The following is a 17,147-nucleotide window of genomic DNA, read 5'->3' as shown; positions in this document are numbered from 1 at the left end:
ATTTTCAATATTTGACACAAATGGTAACAGTTAAATCTGATTGGTTAAATTCTGCTATTAGTATTGCACTATGCATAAAGTTGTAGGTTTAATCCATGTTCTTCAATTGGATTATTCTTAGTTTTTATATTTTTTCGAATTTCGGATTTTCAGTCTTGACCAAAACAACAACAATTAAATTCATTAATTGCCTTTTTTTGTGAGTAATATGTGAAAATAACAAGTTGACACGACGTTACATATGATAATATGTTTGCCACGTCAAGTTTTTAAAAAAAATAAAACTCAATGAATTTAACAACTATTATTTGGGCAAAGCTACAATTTTAAAATTTAAAAAGTATAAGAACTAAAAATAATCAAATTAAAATATATAGACCAAATCCACAACTTACATGGACTAATAGCAAAATTAACCTTTCTTGCTTCTTTATGGTGAAGTTAAAAACAATGATAACGAAGTAGAGTTGTCCATGGGCCGGGCCGGGTCCTAACAAAATTTTAGGCCCTATTGATAGACCCGGGCTCGATCTGGACCAGAAAATGGATTTAAATTTTTGCTCAAGTCCGACCTAGATAAAAATGCTAAAACTTGAGCCCAACTTGACCTGCTTGTATTACCTTTTTCAATTTTTATTTTTATATATAAAAAACTTTAAAAATATAATACACCGAATATACTAAAAATATTAAAATAAACGTTTCCTAAGAAATTGAAAATAAATTAAAAAATATTTTATAATTAAATAATACTAAAATAAGTACAACAATCAAATACCTCTAAAATAGTAGCAAAATTAACAATAAAACAAGTGTTATACAATATCCAAACATTAACAAAATAGATAGTAGTAATGTAATAGTGAGATGGTAGCAAAATAGTGATAAAAAGTGGGAAAACAATAGCAAAACAACAAGGTTTTTTTTTATTGCAAAATCGGGTCAGATTCAAGTAAAAAATAAATTCTTACCTGAGGCCTAATCCATTTTTTAAACGGACCTTATTTTTTGTCTAAACTTATTTTTTAAATGTATATTTTTATCTAAACCTTTTATTTTTTGGATAGACCTTCCCGTCGGGCTACTCGCACAACTCTATAACGAAGAGAAGAGACATAATTTATTTCATGGCTTTCTCTATACTGAAAGTTTAACTTGTGAAGGTAAAATATGACATGAAAAATGTTGCCATTTTTCGTTTTAATAATTAATAGAGCTAGAATCTATTTGGTGGTTATGGTTTTAATATGATTGTAAACAATTTTTTCCCTAAAATCTAGATATAATTTTTAGAGTTGGAGAAACTCGTGTAGATTTAAACCATCATTTTCACATGAAAATTGAAAAAAGAAAAGAAAAGATAAGTTGAAGTCCGCACTTCTAGACCCAAAATAATTCTTCTTTATTTCATATATAATAATCAGGTAAAGAATCATACGTCATATTTAAAAAATCGTTAAAGATATTTTAGTTAGTGTTGAATTTGGAACTATGCAGATTTGAGTTCCACCATCGTAAAATAAAAGTTTATATTAATTTGACTCTAATTGGATAATTTGAAATAATTAATTAATTATAACTTAAAAATAATATAAAGTAAAATTCAGTCCATGAAATCTACAATGGCTTTGACTAAACTATGAGCAAAATAAAATGAATTTATAAATCAATTGGAGCGACTTTGTGGATAATCAAATACATGAGTTTTGCAATAAATAAGAAAAATAGATTCTATCAATTTAGTATTAAATTTAAAAAAATTAACAAATTTAGTCATCAACTTTATACATTTTGTCAATTTAGTCTTGATTCTTAAAAATAAAATTCAAAAAAAATTATTTAAAAGTTTATTTTTCAATAAAAATACATATATAATTATAAAAATATTCATAAATAAATGGATATCTATTTTTCTCATTTTCTAAAATGAAATTATTTATTAAAATAATAATTTTATAAATAAAACAATTTAAAGGGAGAAAAATCACGAAGAAAACTTACACAAATTCAACTTTTTTCTTTTTGTAATATTAACAACCACCATTTTCAGGTTGAGTAAAAAACTATAGCATGAGGTCGAAAAAGATGAAATCGAAGTCTTTAGGTTGTTACCCTGAACGAGTTTGTTACGTTTGAGGCTGTGCTTGAGGGTGGATATGATTGAGGATATATAAGCAAGGATGAGGTCTTGGAGACCAAGTAGGTGGAAGGTCATTGCTTGGAAGAGACTCAAGGTCCATCTACTTGGATCTTGGTTAAAATGTAAACACTCTAGTAAATTGTATTTTTACTAGGATAATTATTGTAAATCCTAAAAGATAAAGATGTATAGAGTCTAAATCCTTCAAGACTCTCATATTGTAGATGAGAACTAAACTCAGCCAGTCAGCCAATGATGTAATACGATCTGTACTGTTGGATCTGGGGGAGCTCAACTATAAATAGAGGCCCTCCCCCTTCATTTGTAACCACTTTATTCTTTAGTTAAGAACATTCTTGAGAGCATTTACTCGAACACTTGGTGTGCTATTATTTTCTAGTGGCTTTTCTATTCGATTCAAGTCTCTTTATCTTTTCAAGTTGCTTTCGCTTTATTTTAATGCCTTAGAGAATTTTCGTGAGAATTCTCATCTTTCAAGAGTTAGGCTTAGGCAAATTTGAAGCAAATGAATTGCCTAAGACTGCATGTTGTTGCAAACTAAAGTTCTAGCCCCGTAACAATTAGTATCAGAGCTAGTGTCCGAAGGCGCTGATTGATATGATGAAAAAAGTAGACGAGTAGAATGTCTGAATGGAGACCCGTGTTGGGAGGGGAGAGAAAAATAGTTGATCGATGGATATGTTGTCAGCTTTGGAAAGTCGAATGGTCAATACTGAGAAACCCATGAGTGAGGTGAAGGAAACACTCAAGATAGTTAGGGGACGCATTTATGAGTTGGACTCGATGAAAGAGCAACTTGAGGAATATGTTATAGAGGCACTTAGTTCCAATATGGACGTGTTATAAGCACTCCTCAATACTGCTCCGAGTAAGTTGATAGAAAAGAATGATGCGTAAGCCCTTAGTTGAGGAATCCATGGGTGAGTTGAATGAAACATTTGAGATAGTTGAGGGACACATTAATAACCTGGACTAGATGAAAGAGAAACTTGAGGAATATGTTGCAGAGGCCTTTAGTTCCAATATGGACACATTACAAACGCTCTTTAATATTACTTCGGGTAAGTTTACAGAAAAGAATGATGCTCTCGAAGCCACATTGACGATTTTAAAGGAAAAAAACGAAGTCACAGTAACAACTTTGAACACAAAAATCAAGGAGCTCAAGGGAGAGCTCGCTGTGGGTAAAAAGGTGTTGGGTGCGACACTGAGCCATAAGATTGATGTCCCCAAATCGGAGAAGTTTAAGGGGGTAAGATTCGTGAGGAAAGTGGACAACTTCTTGTGGAAAATGGAGCAATGCTTTCGTGCCGTGGGCATCAAAGATTACGATGTAAGGTAAATATTGCTTCCATTCATTTTACTAATGTCACTCTTTTGTGGTGACGTCGTAGGTCCACAGATGAAAAGAAATGTGGGATCGAAATTGGGACTTTGGTGAAGTTCCAAAAAGAGTTCAAGGGGCAATAGTCACTCACACCTAATGCTGTTACGACCCGTTATGTAAGATCCAATATAGCAGCTTATCGATTTGCTAAAGATTGGCAAGAGTAGAATGACTTAGCCAGAGCTTGCTTACACAAGACAAGTAAGCACAATAAGAAGTGGGCTGATCAGAATTGCAGGGTTGTGTAGTTTCAGGTTGTTGACGTAGTCCTTGCTAAATTACACTTGATTTTGCGCCACATTGGCTTGCACAAGGAACTTGTACGACAATATGAAGGACTTTTTAGAGTTTTGAAGAAAGTAGGCAAAGTGGCCTACAAACTAGAGGTGCTAGCAAAATTCAAGGTTTATTTGGTGTTCCATGTTAGTATGCTTAAGCCTTTCCACGAGGATCAGGAGGATCCAAATCCAGGCAAGTCTAAACAAGCGCCAATAGGGGTAAAGGTGTAATACCCCCTACCCGTATTCGTCGCCGAAATAGGGTATGAGGCATTACCAAATTTTACCGAATAAATTTTTCGTTATTACGAGTTAAATACTATTCATTTATCGAAACATGTCATGACGTCCCTTGGATGGGCCTCCGAAGCCCAAAACATACATCGAGACCAAACCGGGATTAAATCGAAACCATAAGAAATTTTTTTTCGCAAAATCCCGAAGTCTTTTTTTTATGAACTCAATATAACCCCTTTATAAATATCTAATCTTCTCTGCAATTTTTAAACCGAGACCAATCTAACACAACCAATCCATTTCAACATATTTTCAAGATAGATTTAACATATTCATAAGATAACATCATCACATACCAAAATCAAAATTGTTAGCCATACCAACGGCTAACCATACATTCATTTCACATTAACATTTACTTTAATAGCTTATACATGTCATTGATTTCCAAAACAAAGTTTCTTTATATATCGAGATCTTGAGGTTGATAGTATGATGCGTCTCCGACCAAATCTAACCTCTGAGCTCTTAACACTACAACACAGGGGAAAAGGAAACAGGTAAGCACTTTGTGCTTAGTAAGCTCATGTAACAAGAATTATACTTACCTAATATTTTCAATACAATGCAATAAACATTAATACATCCATTCAATGCATTATTCCCTTAACATGCACAAACTCAACATTCAAGTTAGTTCAATAATTTTCATGTATCAATAATATATATACTATGATTGATGAGCTCATCAATACCATGATTTCCATCTCATTGTTATTTTTCCATATTTATCCCGTTGAATTTCTCGAAATTTTGATGGATTTTCAGAGGTACACTTTAGTGTACAATTCCGGGTCCGTCAATTCATATTCATGTGCGCACATTTCCATTTCAGAGAGCACACTCCCGCGAACCTCATCCTTACAGCGGGATTACCAGTCCAGGCTAAATCTCCCGTAATATAAACTCATAGAGTATTGTCGGGATTACCAGTCCATGCTAAATCTCCTGCAATGACAATTACTCTAATGACCTTGGATCTGAATTACCAGTCCAGGCTAAATTCAGACCCTAATTCGGATTACCTGTCCAGGCTAAATCCATTTTCCATATATTCTCCGGGAGGGCTATATTAGGATAGGATCACCCGTCCAGGCTAGATCCTTTTTACCGTTAATTCATTTTTAGAGATCCATCGAATTTTCCTTCTATTCAACCGAGATTTCTTCCCCCTTTTTATCAAATATATCAATGTTTCATCAATTTTCATATAATGAACATTCAAATCATATTCACGTCAACAACAAACATTTCAAGCATTTAAGAATATAATTCAAGTTACACGAACTTACCTCGATACTTGTTCGTAAACAAAAATCTACTAATCCCGAACTTTTTCTTTTCCTCGATCTAGCTTCGTATTTGAATTTTTTGGATCTAAATAAATAAATTTAATCATTAATCTAATACATTTCATGTTCATATGTAACATTCTCTATAATTCCATTATTATTTATAGTGCATTCAAAGTTGTCTCATTGAGTCATAGTCACTAAATTATTTATATCTTGAGCTACGGAACTCCAAATTAAGATCTGATAATTTTTTCCAAAACTAGACTCACATATCTTCTTATCATAAAATTTTCAGAATTTTTTGTTTAGCCAATAAGTACAGTTTATTCTTTAAAATTTTCCCTATTTCACTGTTTGACAGTTCCGACCCCTTTTCACTAAAAAATAATTATCTCATTGTACAGAATTCGGATGATATTATCATTTGTTTCTTTTGAAAATATACTAATTAAGGATTTTAAACATATAAATTTAAGCCCTAATTATTTTTCTCCAATTTTGATGATTTTCTAAAGTTAGAACAGGGAACCTGAATTCATTTTGACCTTATCTCACAAAATCTATTATATCTCATGATTTACAATTACATTGCTTACATTGTTTCTTTTATAAGAAACTAGACTCAATAAGCTTTAATTTCATATTTTATTAATCCTCTAATTCTATCTCTACAATTTTGGTGATTTTTCAAATTTAGACTACTGCTGCTGTCTAAAACTGTTTTAGTGCATGATGTTAATTACCAATTTTTCCTAAGCTTTCAATAAATGATAATTTCATCCCTGCTCAATTAACCTCTCAATTGAGCTGATTTTTCTTAATTAACACTTTATTATATCACTTTAAACTACTTTATAACCTTTGGAAATCAGAATTTTAGCACTAGACTTTGATTCCAAACATTTTTCACAATTAGGTTCTACAAATCAATTTCTATTGAAATTACCTAATAAAATCATCTCATAAACATATTAAAGCTTAAATTTCATGCTATTTCTTCATAAAATTCTAGCACATATTCATAGAAACTTTCAATTTCATTCATAAAATCAAAAACTAATGAATTTAGTACTAGGACCTAGTTGTAAAAGTCTTAGAAACAAAAAAAATTACAAGAAAAAGGCAAGGAATGACTCACTTGGTGCAAAAAATTATGAAGTACCAGCTTGAATAAACCCCTAGGACGTTTTTGGCTGATGATAATGAAGAAAATATGAAGAGAATTCTAGATATTCCAATTTGGTCCTATTTTTATGTTAGTAAAATTTGTTATTTTCTCATTATACCCTTATTTCACCAATTCTCCTGATTTTTCTCAGCTTATGCGGCCTAAAATATCTCCTTTTAGGCTTATTTTCAATTTATGTCCCTCCTCATTTAACAATTGAGCTATTTAATCCTTCTAGTAACTTTTACACATTTTTAATTTAGTCCTTTTCACTTAATTGACTACCCAAACATTTAAATTTTCTAACGAAATTTTAATAACATATTACTAACATCTCATAAATATTTATAAAAATATTTTTGACTCGTTTTTACGAGATCGAGGTCTCGATACCTTGTTTTTACCCAATTTCTTCAATAATTTCTTTTTCTAACTAACCACTAAACCGGTAAAATTCTTCTATGTATATTTTCATACGATTTTCCTATCATATCAATATTCATGCAAAAATATTAAAATAAATTTATCTTTAAATCGGATTTGTGGCTACAAAACCACTGTTCCGATAACCTTGAATTTAGGCCATTACAAAAGGTCTCCTATGATCGTGATGTTGAATGCATCATGACAAACCGAGTGATTTGGCAGAAGTATTATAGGCCGAGGCATTAGTACCTTGTTTGACTGAAGGGACTTCTCGATGATGAGGCTAGTTGAGAACTTTTCGAGGCTTTATGACAGTTTTAAGAGAAGATAGATCAGTTCCACATCGAGGACGCGATGAGGCCGTCAGAAGAACATGTGGGGGAGAATGTCACGGGTTGCATAAAGGAGCTCGTAACTGATGCGCACATTTTAAACCCTTCATGTTCCTTTGGAAGAGACTTAATGCCTATCTACTTGGATCCTGATTAAAATGTAAACACCCTAGTAACTTGTATTTTTACCAGGTTCCATGCCACTAGTGCAATTCCCTAGTTTATATGTAGCTTGATCAAATGACTATGTCTCTTCATTTCTATATTTTAACAACAACAGTTGATTTAAAAAGAATCTCACGGATCTTATTATAATAAGTCACATTTTAGACATTAGAAATAATTTATTTTAATTTTATAAATAAATAAAAAGTTTGAATTTGAGATACTAAAGGATTATTCGAAAAAACAATATCCTAAAAATAATCAAAATAGTTGATGTTCGAACAATCAATCAACCAAATTAGTTGTAAATAATATTTTTTTCACGGTAACAGAAAATATTTTTGTTTGAAATTAAAGAGTGATGAATGCACAGCTAAAAAAGTTATGTGGAATATATGTTTAAGGGATCCCATGATTAACAACTTGGAACAAAACAAGAGTCTAGCAGCTCCAACGATTTCCTTGGCAACTTCAACAGGCTACAGAGAAATTTGAAGTCTTGCCCATCCAACTTCGTTAAAAAGGTTTTAGTCGTGGAAGGTGCTAAAAAGAGGAAAGGGGAATTTTGCTTCACTGTACTTTCTTTTAAAGTCAACCGAGGTATGCCGTGAAAATGAACTGTCGAAGAAATATGTGGGCACAGAAAGAGCCAGAATAACGAGGCAGGTGATTTTCATTCTTTTTTATGCTACTCATCTCAACATTATTATTATTATTTTTGAATTTTGACAAAAAAAAAAAAACTTTGAACCTCCCATATAACAAAGAACAAAATATTAAAAAAATAATTAAAAAAGAACCCGCCATATGATTTTAAAGTTCTAGCTAATAATATAACCTTATAAATATCACAAACCTCCAGTTTTCTTGCTACAGCATCAGCTTATTCCTCAACCCTCATACTGGTTTAATGGTTTTTGTTATTTTAGTTTCAAAACACTTCACATTTTCTTCTCAATGTTCAAAGACAAAGAGTCTGATAACAAAAGGATACCGAACTTCTAATACTCCATTTATCGTTATTATTTTGTTTTGATTCATTGACTTGAGCTGGGGGGAACGCGAAAGTTTTGAAATTGTATTGGTGGGAGTTGGGAGTTGGTGGTAATGGAGACCGGAGATATTCTTAAAGCGAGTAATAGTTTACGGGGAAGTTTACGAGCAGGAAGTTTGAGATCAGGAAGCTCTTCCATATGGAAAAACAGTGGGGTGGACGTGTTTTCAAGGTCTTCTCGAGAAGAGGATGATGAAGAAGCTTTGAAGTGGGCTGCTATTGAGAGACTACCAACTGTTGCTCGTCTCAGGAAAGGTATATTGACTAGCTCTCGAGGTGGTGCCGATGAAATTGATATTGTTAACCTTGGATGGCAAGAAAGGAGGACTATACTTGAGAGGTTGGTTAAAGTTGCTGACGAAGACAATGAAAGGTTCTTGTGGAAGTTCAAGAACCGTATAGATAGGTATGAAGTTTTTCTGTTATTTTCTTTTTACTAGAAAAAAAAAATGGAAAGAAGCATTTTCTTTTTTTTTTTAATGACTCGAGGGAAAGACTTGAATGACACAAATGAAGACAAAGAGTTTGTCTAATTGAGATCCTGTTCTCGCGTATCAGTAATCATTTACATTCGAATTTTTTTTTCTTCTAATTTTCAGGGTTGGCATCGAGCTTCCCACAATCGAAGTCAGATTTGAAAATATAAATATTGAAGCTGAAGCTTTTGTAGGAACCAATGCTTTGCCTTCATTCCTTAATTTCATTACTAGCATATTTGAGGTACCAACCTGGAGAATCATAATTAATTCATCATTTTACAACTTTTTGTTTAGGATTCTTATTAACCTTTTACTTTGTTTTGTGATTAAAGGGCTTGTTGATAAATATGGGTATTCTTTCTAGTAGAATGAAAAAGCTGACCATCCTCAAAGATGTCAGTGGTATGATTAAGCCTGGCAGGTAAACTTGGTCATCTTTTCTCTCATCAAACACATGAATTTAAAATTTTCTTCTAAAATAAAAAGTTGGGCCATCCTGGAATTAATCAATGATTAGTCTTTTCATGTATATATTATAGGATGACATTGCTTTTGGGTCCTCCAAGTTCCGGAAAAACCACTCTCTTGTTGGCTCTGGCTGGGAAGCTTGATCCTGCTCTCCAAGTGCTCTACAAAATTCACTTTTTCCTTTCTATGCTTTTGTTTTTTGCATTGTGTTCTGCCTTTGCTTTAGTTTCTAATTTGGAAGTGACAATTCTGTTGCAGTTTTCGGGGTCTGTGACGTACAATGGGCATACCATGAAGGAGTTTGTGCCTCAGAGAACTGCTGCGTATATCAGTCAATATGATCTTCACATAGGAGAAATGACCGTGAGGGAAACTTTGGCCTTCTCTGCAAGATGCCAAGGGGTTGGAACCCGATATGGTTAGTTTGATTGGTTTCTATCCCTTCTGAGTTTCTCTTTTGACCTTTTGATGGAAATGTTATCACTTGTTTTTATTTATTCATTTATTATTATTATTATTCTTTATTATTATTATTGTGATAATGATGATTATGATGATGATGATGTAAATCTTCAAAGAATGAAATCTTGTTGTCTTGGGCGTTTACAGATATGTTGTCAGAGTTGTCAAGAAGAGAGAAACAAGCAAACATTAAACCTGATCCTGATATTGACGTCTTCATGAAGGTAAGAACCATGAAGTCATTGTAATGCTAAATATGAACATCTTGTATACCTCTCTCGCAAAAGACTGTCTTGTTTACATTTTGAAAGGTGTCTTGCAAAATTAGTTGCATATGTTCAACGATAATTTTCTCCCAAATATAATTGATTGAAAATCAGAAATATAATATAAGTTAAAAGAGTAAATGTATCTGACGGGAATCTTTATTATAAAGAATCTTGTATTCATCCTGATTTGCTTTGCCATAACATTTCAGGCAGTAGCAACAGAAGGACAGGAAGCAAATGTAATCACTGATTATATTATGAAGGTAATGTTACAGAAACTGAAGTACATTAAAATCTATTCAAGAAGAACTAACATGATAAGTTCTTAACTTATTGAAATTCTTTGATTTAAATTTTGCAGATTTTAGGACTGGATATGTGTGCAGACACTTTGGTAGGAAATGAAATGTTGAGGGGTATATCTGGAGGACAAAAGAAGCGTGTCACAACAGGTAGTTCATGAATTCAATTACACCATTTATTCCATTATCAGGGTAGACGAAATTTCTTATCATCAAAATCTAATATGTCATTGCCAATGCAATTAGGTGAAATGCTGGTAGGACCAGCCAGGGCACTGTTTATGGATGAGATATCTACTGGTCTGGACAGCTCTACAACATTCCAAATTGTGAACTGCCTCAGGCAAACTGTTCACATTCTTAATGGAACTGCACTCATCTCCCTTCTACAGCCAGCTCCAGAGACTTACAATCTTTTTGATGACATTATTCTCCTTTCTGATAGCGTAATAGTATATCAGGGTCCTCGCGAACATGTGGTGAGCTTTTTCGAATCTATGGGCTTTAAGTGCCCTGAGAGAAAAGCTGTGGCTGATTTCTTGCAAGAGGTAAGTCTTGACAAATTTTCATTCCCTCGTTCATAGAGACAAACTTACTCTTCTGTCACATTAACATTGCTAGTTTCAGGTTACATCAAGGAAAGATCAAATGCAGTATTGGGCACGTAAAGATCAACCTTACAGGTTTATCACGGCCAATGAATTTGCTGAGGAATTCCAGTCATTCCATGTGGGAATGAAACTTGGAGAGGAACTTGGAACTCCGTTTGACAAAACAAAGAGCCACCCAGCTGCTTTGGCAACAAAAAAATATGGTCTTGGGAAATGGGAGTTGCTAAAAGCTTGCTTCGCAAGAGAACTTCTGTTAATGAAGAGAAACTCTTTCGTCTACATCTTCAAGATTATACAAGTGCGTACTAATCATTTTTAAACTCTCTAGTCTGTACTGCAATTATCGTGCTTTAAGGATCTTGACTAACTCCTTTTTTTATTCATTTCTTTTCTTGTTTGTGCTACTAGCTCACAATAGTGTCCTGTATTACCATGACACTCTTTTTGAGGACTGAGATGGATCGAGATTCAGTTCAAGGAGGAAGCAACTATATGGGGGCCTTGTTTTTTGGTATGATTTTTCTCATGTTCTGTGGAATGCCTGAGCTTTCTATGACCATTACTCTGCTCCCTGTCTTTTACAAGCAAAGAGACCTCCTATTCTTTCCTCCATGGGTCTATGCTTTACCATCATGGATTTTGAAGATCCCTATGACACTTATAGAAGTTTCTGTGTGGGTATTCATTACCTACTACACTGTCGGATTTGATCCGAATATTCAAAGGTAGAAAAAATAAATGACAACACATATATCTTATGCACTTTAATAGTAATATACAAAGTTTCTTGCTCATTAGCTCTGATTCAAGTTGACGTGGAAGTAAAATTTTTGGCACAGGTTCGTAAGACAGTTCCTCCTCCTTGTTCTCATTAGCCAGACAGCTGCTTCATTATTTCGGTTCATTGCATCAGCCACTAGAAACATTATTGTTGCCAACACTTTTGGGACATTTTCTTTACTTGTACTTTTTGCATTAAGTGGCTTTGTCCTGGCACGAGGTATAATAATAAGTCCAAAAAAGTTTTTTTAATGAAAGTTAAGCTTTAAACAGTTTTAACATACCTTTTATGTTTAATGCTACAGAGGACATAAGGGGTTGGTGGATATGGGGTTACTGGATTTCACCTTTGATGTATGGGCAAAATGCATTGATGGTTAATGAGTTCCTCGGGCACCAGTGGAGTCCAGTAATGCTTTTGGAAGTTGAAATGTCTATAATTTGTGGTTTGTCTCTTAAAAATATGCTGATCTTTTTATGCTTGCTTTCATATTGAAGGTCCCTCCAGGCTCAAACGAATCGATAGGACTTCAAGTTTTAAAGAGTAGAAGTTTCTTCCATGAATCATATTGGTATTGGCTCGGAGTAGGGGCGTTGGTTATATTTGTAGTATTGTACAACGTTTTCTTTACTCTGGCTCTTACCTATCTAAAGCGTGAGTATAGCTTACCTACTAAAATTTATGCCTCTTTGGTAGGGAGAGCTAATATTTTATTCTTTTTCTTCAAATAAATATGTAGCCTTTGAGAAGAATCGAGCTGTAATATCTGAAAAACCCCAAAGCAATGATCAAGCCAATGGTGTTGGTGGAAGCATTCAGTTAGCAGACCATGAAAATAGCTCAAGTCATGTAAACAGATCAGGTACGGAAAGCTCATATAGATTTGGATTGGTGTGTTTGTGTACAAGCCATAGTATGTGCAACATTAATTTAATTGACATGCAGAGCTCCAAGATGACATTCAAAGAAACACCTCCTCATCCAAGTCCTTTTCTTTGTCTGACGCAACTCTTAGGATCAATGGCAAAAAGAAAAAGGGAATGGTTCTTCCATTTGAGCCGCACTCTCTCACTTTTGAAGACATTTACTATTCTGTTGATATGCCACAGGTAACATAAGGTTCCATGTACAAATACCACATACGTTCAATTGTTCAGATATGTGAGAGTTACTTGATTGAATTGAAATTTTGTAGGAAATGAAAGAACAAAGTATCACTGAAGATGACAGATTGGTGCTATTGAAGGGTATTAGTGGTGCATTCAGACCAGGTGTTCTCACAGCTCTAATGGGTGTTAGTGGTGCTGGTAAAACCACTCTAATGGATGTGCTTGCTGGCAGAAAAACTGGTGGTTATATTGAGGGGAACATTACAGTTTCAGGTTTCCCCAAGAAGCAAGAAACTTTTGCTCGAATATCTGGATACTGTGAACAAAATGACATTCATTCTCCTCATGTCACTGTGTATGAATCCTTAGTTTATTCCGCTTGGCTACGATTAGCCAATGACATTGACGCTGAAACCAGAAAGGTTAAGATTTATGAAACCCTGAGCTGTTTCAGGTCTCTTATTTTACTTTGTTACATGCTAGAGTTTTAAGTCACTTTATCTAGGATAAAACCCAGAACAAAAGAGCCCAATAAAAACCACATAATTTCCTATGGATTATGTTGATGGTTTTATCTCAACATATGTTTTTCAGATGTTCATAGAAGAAGTCATGGAGCTTGTGGAACTGGATTCATTAAGGCATGCCATAGTTGGTTTACCCGGTGTAAACGGTTTATCAACGGAGCAGCGAAAGAGGCTTACGATTGCAGTCGAGCTTGTGGCAAACCCTTCTATCATTTTCATGGATGAGCCAACTTCAGGGCTTGATGCAAGGGCTGCTGCAATTGTTATGAGAACAGTTAGGAATACAGTGGACACTGGAAGAACAGTTGTGTGTACCATCCATCAACCAAGTATTGACATATTTGAAGCGTTTGACGAGGTGAAGAACATAAAAAGTTAGATTTCAAAAGGAGTGGCTTCGTTTTTTGTTGGTTCTTTTTGTAATAACCTAACTAATATATAATTGCAATTGTAGCTATTCCTTATGAAACGTGGAGGACAAGAAATCTATGTGGGGCCATTAGGACACCATTCTAAATATCTTATCAAATATTTTGAGGTGAGATGAAATGAAAGACAATACTGAATTCATTTCTGAGTTCACATGAAAACTATATCTAACATTATGATGTTCCTGTTTTGTAGGGAATTCAAGGGGTTAGCAAAATCAAAGATGGCTACAATCCCGCAACTTGGATGTTGGAAGTTACGGCGTCAGCGCAAGAGTTATCTTTAGGTGTTGATTTTGCTGATATCTACAAAAACTCACACCTATACAGGTAATAAATAACCAGATTCAACTAATTACTTTAGTTTAGCATATATAAGACATATATGTGGCCTATTTATCTTAGCTACCTTGAATTTGCTACTGAGGCATGTCATTTGTTCAGGAGAAACAAAGCTCTTATTGAAGATTTAAGCAAACCTGCTCCTGGTGCAAAGGAACTCTATTTCGCAACACAGTACTCCCAACCATTCTTGAGTCAGTGTGCGGCTTGTTTATGGAAGCAACATTGGTCATACTGGCGCAACCCCCCGTATACTGCCGTAAGATTCCTCTTTACAACAGCCATAGCATTGATGTTTGGGACGCTATTCTGGGACCTTGGGTCAAAAACGTAAGCAATAATACAAATACAAAAGCTCAGGCTTCAATACTGGTTTTCATCAGTCAGCTTCAAGTATCTAATTGTCTCTACCTCGTAAATTACAGGAAAAAATTACAAGATCTGTCCAATGTAATGGGTTCAATGTACGCTGCTGTTCTTTTCATCGGTATCCAAAACTCTTCATCTGTGCAGCCTGTTGTGTCGGTAGAAAGGACAGTCTTTTATAGAGAACGAGCTGCCGGAATGTATTCTGCGATGCCATATGCCATTGGACAGGTAAGTAATTTTCTCATTTCGAAGAGTAGTTGAAATCGTGAAGAAAGTTGTACGTGCATTGTGATTGCCTCCACATTTGGCCACTGCAGGTCTTAATAGAGATACCTTATATTTTTGTTCAAGCTTCTGGGTATGGCATTATAGTGTATTCCATGGTCGGATTCGAATGGACCGCTGCTAAGTTCTTCTGGTATATCTTCTTCATGCTTTTCACCTTACTTTACTTCACCTTCTATGGCATGATGGCTGTTGCTGTCACACCAAACAGCCACATTGCAGCCATAGTATCCTCAGCATTCTACGGATTATGGAATCTCTTCTCAGGTTTCATCATCCCACGATCTGTATGTGCTACTTATATATAATTTGATATCTTTTTTCTTTTCTTTTTTTTTCAATACAAAGAAGACCAAAGCCTATAAGCCAACAGGATTAAACCTGGGGTTTAGGTTGCTGGTCTCTTTAGCATATACCTATACACAAATACTGAGTAAAAACTTTATTCTCACTCGTTTCAATCATTCACCATTTACAGAGTATGCCAGTATGGTGGAGATGGTACTATTGGATTTGTCCAGTATCTTGGACCTTGTACGGATTGCTTGTTTCACAATTTGGAGATATAAACGAATTGCTTGAAGATGGAAACAATGAGACAGTGAAGCAGTACTTGAGAAATTATTATGGTTTCAGACATGATTACCTGGGATTAGTTGCTGCTGTGATTATTAGTTTCGCAGTTCTCTTTGGAACAATCTTTGCTGTGGCCATAAAGATGTTCAATTTCCAGAGACGATAGAATTTTTTGGTTTTATTCTAATAAAATCAATGCTATTTGAATTTTATGCATTTATTACAAGGTCCAAATTCTAATAAAAATCAATGCTATATGAATTTTATGAACCAATGTACACCTTTTTAGATGTAAAAAGTTTACGGTTTGATTGCTTCTCTAGCGGGTGAAGATGAAACAAATTCGGCCCAAATTCTTTGAAGTCAGTTTTGAAGATTTGGCCCAAACTCTCAAGCCTGCTTCCTTGAAATTTTTATGCTCTCATTTTACTCTCTGTTGTATTAGCTTCTTTTCTAATGAATTTTATTTTCTTTCAAAAAAAAAATTACTTAAAATAATTCAAGACTCCAATGATTAAACTCTAAATTAACGAAAATTTATGATTCGTTTTAATGGTTTATATTTCAAAGTTTAAGGAAAACATTGTTATCTTTTTTATTGAGAAAATAAATGTTGAATGAAGACACACATTAATTTTCATGAGAATTTTTTTATTTTTCTGCACTTTTTAGGTTTTTTTTTAATTTTCATGTTAGCTAATATTACAAATATTCATCTATTTTCATATATGGTTTTATTTTTTTTTCTTTTTAGCTTTACAAGGTTCAAGTTCTAAAAACCAGTATATGAACTCTCACCAAATTTGCTTTGAAGAGATTGAATTCTGAAAATAATTCTAGAATAAGTAAAAACTTTATTTATTTTTCATATGAAGCAATTTTACTATTGTTAATAAAAATTTTTATAAATCTTTCAAAAATAATTCTTAACAAAATTAATATATCAATACATTCACACTTTGTTTTGAAATTAAAAAAAAGGTTTACATTTATCAATTTTGCCTCTTTTTTTTTGTCTTCTTCAGAAATTCACGGCTTAAATAGAAATGAAAATACTTTTCGTTGTTTAGTGTTCATAAGAAAATTGTTTACTACTATTTTCTAAACATAAATTAAATTTTTAATTTTAAAACCATAGTTATAAGTTAACAAAATATAATTATAAACATTTACAAACTTGAGACCGCGAACACCTAATTACCAAATTCAATAATGCTAATTTTTTAATACTGTGCAATCAATTTTTAGGCATTAAAATTATTAGAAATTAAATGTTGAATGAATGTCATAAGGGGTTTAGGCATTAAATGTTGAATTAATGTTGATTTTTTTTGAATGTTGAATGGAGAGTATTAGTGGTGCATTATTCATGTTTTTATTAGAAATTAGTAAGGGCCATTTAGGCATTAAAAGTTAGAGATAGGGATAGATAATTGAAATTTTTAATTACGTATTTTAAAATTTATTATTCCATTTTAATTGTTTGTGTTTAAATTGTTATTTTTCCAAATGAATTTATTTATGCTTAATTTACCAACTTTTTTATTGTAATAATTTAGTAATTTTATTTCAATAT

At 33.4% G+C, this 17,147-nt stretch overlaps 1 protein-coding gene across 2 annotated transcripts; it reads left to right on the top strand.

Moving 5' to 3' along the window:
* Positions 1-8,370: 8,370 nt before the first annotated feature.
* On the top strand, positions 8,371-15,845 carry LOC105768974 (pleiotropic drug resistance protein 1). Of its 2 annotated transcripts, XM_052631244.1 has the most exons (24): positions 8,371-8,969; positions 9,163-9,283; positions 9,375-9,463; positions 9,582-9,666; positions 9,769-9,928; positions 10,120-10,196; positions 10,451-10,504; positions 10,603-10,693; positions 10,790-11,091; positions 11,171-11,452; positions 11,563-11,879; positions 11,994-12,154; positions 12,240-12,343; positions 12,433-12,589; positions 12,675-12,797; positions 12,881-13,044; positions 13,131-13,466; positions 13,639-13,929; positions 14,026-14,109; positions 14,196-14,329; positions 14,444-14,671; positions 14,767-14,938; positions 15,028-15,282; positions 15,474-15,845. In XM_052631244.1, exons 1-24 carry the CDS (start codon positions 8,617-8,619, stop codon positions 15,735-15,737), a joined length of 4,404 nt encoding a protein of 1,467 aa, XP_052487204.1. In that variant the 5' UTR covers positions 8,371-8,616; the 3' UTR covers positions 15,738-15,845. The 2 variants fall into 2 exon arrangements, with proteins under 2 accessions (XP_052487204.1, XP_052487205.1); XM_052631245.1 differs by lacking the exons at positions 8,371-8,969; positions 9,163-9,283 and having other exon boundaries at positions 9,363-9,463; positions 15,028-15,262; positions 15,474-15,613.
* The last annotated feature ends 1,302 nt before the right edge of the window (positions 15,846-17,147 follow it).

Source organism: Gossypium raimondii, chromosome 5 (assembly GCF_025698545.1).
Source record: "Gossypium raimondii isolate GPD5lz chromosome 5, ASM2569854v1, whole genome shotgun sequence".
Lineage (NCBI taxonomy): Eukaryota > Viridiplantae > Streptophyta > Magnoliopsida > Malvales > Malvaceae > Gossypium > Gossypium raimondii.
This window is presented reverse-complemented; position numbering and strand designations above follow the sequence as displayed.

Bases quoted from the DNA above. Each gene is read 5' to 3' on its own strand.
- LOC105768974 (XM_052631244.1), top strand. From the start codon at position 8,617: ATGGAGACCGGAGATATTCTTAAAGCGAGTAATAGTTTACGGGGAAGT. The intron at 9,284-9,374 runs GTACCAACCTGG...TTGTGATTAAAG, and splicing joins TCATTACTAGCATATTTGAG to GGCTTGTTGATAAATATGGG. The intron at 10,197-10,450 runs GTAAGAACCATG...ATAACATTTCAG, and splicing joins ATATTGACGTCTTCATGAAG to GCAGTAGCAACAGAAGGACA.